General features: G+C 56.8%; 1 protein-coding gene across 1 annotated transcript in view; it reads left to right on the top strand.

The window, feature by feature from the left end:
- Nucleotides 1–3: 3 nt before the first annotated feature.
- The window catches only part of MSRB2 (methionine sulfoxide reductase B2), a gene marked incomplete at its 5' end in the record, with an annotated part of 25481 nt that continues 24351 nt past the window's right edge, over nucleotides 4–1133 (top strand). Inside the window, one exon of the mRNA XM_045300226.1 lies at nucleotides 4–46. Within this exon, the coding sequence (XP_045156161.1) occupies nucleotides 4–46 (43 nt within the window). The remainder of the gene's footprint in view (nucleotides 47–1133) is intronic.

The raw sequence follows: 1133 nt of genomic DNA, 5'->3' as shown, positions 1-1133 counted from the left end.
GCGATCGGCGTCGGCCACGGCGCCAGGTGCGGACACGGGGACGCAGGTAGGACGCGGCGCCCACCCTCCGCGGCCCCGCCTCTCTCCTGCTTTCGGTTTCCCGTCGTTTGCCGTGACTTTTAAGGAGCCCTGGTGACCCCGTGGTTCAGTGCTCAGGGGACTAACTGAAAGGTCAGCTGTTCGCCGCCGCCAGCCGCCCAGCAGCAGAAAGATGTGACAATCTGCTTCCGTTTAGTGTCCCTCCGCGTGACCCTAGGGCACAGGACTGCCCCCCCCTCCCCGCCCCGGCCTCCCCACTGGGTTTCCAAGACTGTAAATCCTTGTGGGAGCAAATTTTCTCTGTTGGAGCCCTGGTGGGCTCGAACCGCCCAACTTTCTCTTAGCAGCTGAGCGCTTAACCACTGTGCCACCAGCACGCCTTCCGTAAAAATTACAGTCTTGGGAACTTGATTGGGCGGGGCGGGGGGGGGGGCAGACTTGCTTCACCCTCCCCCCATAGGCTCACTATGGGTTGGACTCGCGTTAATGGGCTTGCTGTGCACTTTTGTGGGCTGGCCCTGCGGTTCTCCTGAAATTTCTAGGGCCCTGGACCCACTGGGGGAGGGTCGCTAATCCCTCTGAGAATCTGATGGAAAGCGCAGATCCTTTCCCCACACATACGCACAAAGTTAATCTTAAGAGTACTCCCGGGCTCCAGGTACACATCGGCACCACGCCATGTCAGCGTCCAGCAACCGCACGTGACAGGAGAATGACCTCAAAGAATGACCAAGAGTAATCTTGGCAGGAGCTGCCTGCTACAATCTCCACCGGCAGGACCACTGTCGGGTTCGAACCGCAGACCTACGGGTTAGCAGCCCCACTCTCTTAGCAGTTCTGCGTTAGTTCGTCCTTCCTTAACATATGAGAAACAGCTCACTCATTCCAGAATTTGGATTCCTGTCGGTTAGTGTCCTGCCTGTGGTAAGGGGTGGGCTGATTGGTTGGTACACCCCCGCCCCCATTAAACTGGTAATCATTATTTGTTTAAAAGTTTAGTGGCTCTGAGACACACCAAGGGGAAGTGTGTGTGTGTGTGTGTGTGTGTGTGTGTAGAGCGAGGACTGGATCAGCTGGCATGGTATTTTAGATAT

This window comes from Echinops telfairi, unplaced genomic scaffold, assembly GCF_000313985.2.
Source record: "Echinops telfairi isolate 266 unplaced genomic scaffold, ASM31398v2 ScPeMD7_7461;HRSCAF=8499, whole genome shotgun sequence".
NCBI classification, from domain to species: domain Eukaryota; kingdom Metazoa; phylum Chordata; class Mammalia; order Afrosoricida; family Tenrecidae; genus Echinops; species Echinops telfairi.
The sequence above is the reverse complement of the archived record's forward strand: the minus strand, read 5'-3'. Positions and strand labels throughout refer to the sequence as shown.